At 51.7% G+C, this 2,204-nt stretch overlaps 1 protein-coding gene across 1 annotated transcript; it reads right to left on the bottom strand.

Annotated features, from left to right (window-relative positions):
• Nucleotides 1-343: 343 nt before the first annotated feature.
• Nucleotides 344-1,997, bottom strand: LOC127329132 (WAT1-related protein At1g68170). The gene is made up of 6 exons (XM_051355674.1): nucleotides 1,792-1,997; nucleotides 1,653-1,715; nucleotides 1,425-1,544; nucleotides 865-1,285; nucleotides 616-767; nucleotides 344-503 (listed from the first exon to the last, which is right to left on the bottom strand). Exons 1-6 carry the CDS (start codon nucleotides 1,995-1,997, stop codon nucleotides 344-346), a joined length of 1,122 nt encoding a protein of 373 aa, XP_051211634.1.
• Nucleotides 1,998-2,204: the final 207 nt, after the last annotated feature.

The raw sequence follows: 2,204 nt of genomic DNA, 5'->3' as shown, positions 1-2,204 counted from the left end.
TGTTTCCAGGCTGGCTAATAAGGTTCTGAACCTAACTTTAATTTGCATTTCAGATTTAGGTATAGTTCTCAAATCATTTTGATACCCAAACACGATCCATAACCATGGTTCGGAACCTAACTTTCATTGGCATTCTAGATTCAGTTATAGTTATTTTAAATTTTCATATTTGAGATTTGAATTATATATGTGTATTGAGAAATATAATTTGAGGACCCGTGGCAACGCACGGGCATTTGTACTAGTATATTGTAGTATTTCAACTTGCTATGACAAATTCTCTAACAACGAAGGATGCAGCGTGCCCCCACGGCAAACTTTCCTAGTGATCTCATTATCCTCGTTATGTTTCAACATTACGAGCCGGGGTAACGGACTCCTTGCCCAGCTCCTCATCTTGACTAACAAGCTTTGGCGCATCCGCTTCGTGTTCATCTTCCTCTCTCGCCTTGCCCCACAGCACCATGTACAGCCCCGCCACGATCAGCACAGCACCAAGCACACTACAAAAAAAAATGTCAGTCACCCCACCGCACGCAGGCACGCAGCACGGCTCAACGTGAGAAACCCAAAACAGAGTCCACCACGCATGGTATCAAACAGGGCATCACGTACATTCCGATGTGCAAGGTCTCGTCAAGAACAATGGAGCTCATGACCGCGACGAAGACAACGATGAGAGGCCCGAACATGGCGACGTAGAGCGGCCCTTTCTTCCGCAGGCACCACGACATCAGCGGGAAGGCGGACCCGGACGCCACGAGACCCTATGTTCATCAACACCATTAGACCGATCGAGAGTTCGAATTCGAAACAAATCGTGTGGCATGGCACATATATATGCAGAAAGCAGTGATCTATTACCGCGTAAGCTGACGAGTAGAGTCTGATGTTGAGCCCGAGCCTCCAGTGATCCGTGTCCCTGTGCATGCACAGCGCTAGCAACGTAGACTGCACGGCGCCGAAGAGGCACACCATGGCGGCGATCGAGTAGTGGCACGGGTAGACCTGCCCTACTTTCGCCTGGATGGTCAGCCAGATTGCGAAGCTGAAGCAGCTGGCGATGGCGAGGAACGAACCGAGGATCCGGGACCCCTCCGCCGGCGGCAGCCGGAGGAGCTGGTGGTTGCCATGGGCGTGGCTGAGCCGGGTGCGCGCCAGGTTGTGCAGGAACCTGATCTCTGGGCCATTGTAGAACGTGAGCAGCATCGCGCCGCCCAGCCCGACCAGGGTCCCCGTCAGCTTCGCTCGACCGCTGGCCTTTTTGAGTTTCAGAGTCTCCATCCTGTTCTTCGATCCAGCAACGATGAAGGTTGCAACGATGAAGGTCTCCATCCGTCAGTTTCGGAAGGAGTAGTTATTTTAAATTGGTTCCTAAAAATAACTTTATAGGCGAACAAGAAATGAATGAAACTCCCATTGACCTGCTCAAGATTGCAACGATGAAGGTGGACTGAGGAGTGAGGTTGCTGAGAGCTGTAACGATGGTCGTCGAATTCGTCAGCTTGATGGCCAACACTAACAGGTTTTGGTTTATAGTAATTCTGCAAGTGATAAGCCACGGTATTTCCTCGATCAAACAGTAAAAATATAATATTTTGAAGACCAATATGTCAGGAGCATGCCTTAGGGATCGATCTCTGGGAACTTACCCAAAGAGTCCACACAAGAATAACCCTGTCACCACCTTTACTGTCAGTGGTGGCCGTTTCTTCCTAGAAAAATCATGTCTGTGAGGTGGCATTCGATCCGGCAGAGGATATCTCAAGTGAGGCTGGGTATATGCTGTACCTCTCGATGAGAAAGGCGACGGGGCAGAGGAAGGCGGCGCCGAACATGAGCCTGTAGGCGACGAGGACGCGGACGTCCATGCCGTCGTCGAGCGCCAGCTTGATGAAAATCTGCAGCGCCGAGAAGATGAGCTCCACCACCACCATCGCCGCTGCCGGCCTCGCCCCCTCGAGCACGCCACCGGCTCCTCCTACACGGGTTCCCATGGTCGGCCGACGATCGACTCTCCGAGACAGTCTTGCTTAATAGTACCTTGGTTCGAACGCAGTTCAAAACAAAAACAGCTTCATATAGGCGCTGATCGATGTATATACTCTCGCTCCTGTCGGGTGTCGATCCTAGCGGCGCCATCCAAGCGCGGTTCTCTTGTGTTGGATGGTGCAACCGAGGCGTGGGTCGCGCGTCCGTACACA

The sequence above is a fragment of the Lolium perenne genome, chromosome 2 (genome assembly GCF_019359855.2).
Source record: "Lolium perenne isolate Kyuss_39 chromosome 2, Kyuss_2.0, whole genome shotgun sequence".
NCBI lineage: Eukaryota > Viridiplantae > Streptophyta > Magnoliopsida > Poales > Poaceae > Lolium > Lolium perenne.
The sequence above is the reverse complement of the archived record's forward strand: the minus strand, read 5'-3'. Positions and strand labels throughout refer to the sequence as shown.

Excerpts from the sequence above, each read along its gene's own strand:
- LOC127329132 (XM_051355674.1), bottom strand. The coding sequence starts at position 1,997 with ATGGGAACCCGTGTAGGAGGAGCCGGTGGCGTGCTCGAGGGGGCGAGG. Across the intron at positions 1,716-1,791 it reads GTCGCCTTTCTCATCGAGAG|GAAGAAACGGCCACCACTGA; the intron begins GTACAGCATATA and ends TGATTTTTCTAG. Across the intron at positions 768-864 it reads TCTACTCGTCAGCTTACGCG|GGTCTCGTGGCGTCCGGGTC; the intron begins GTAATAGATCAC and ends TGATGAACATAG.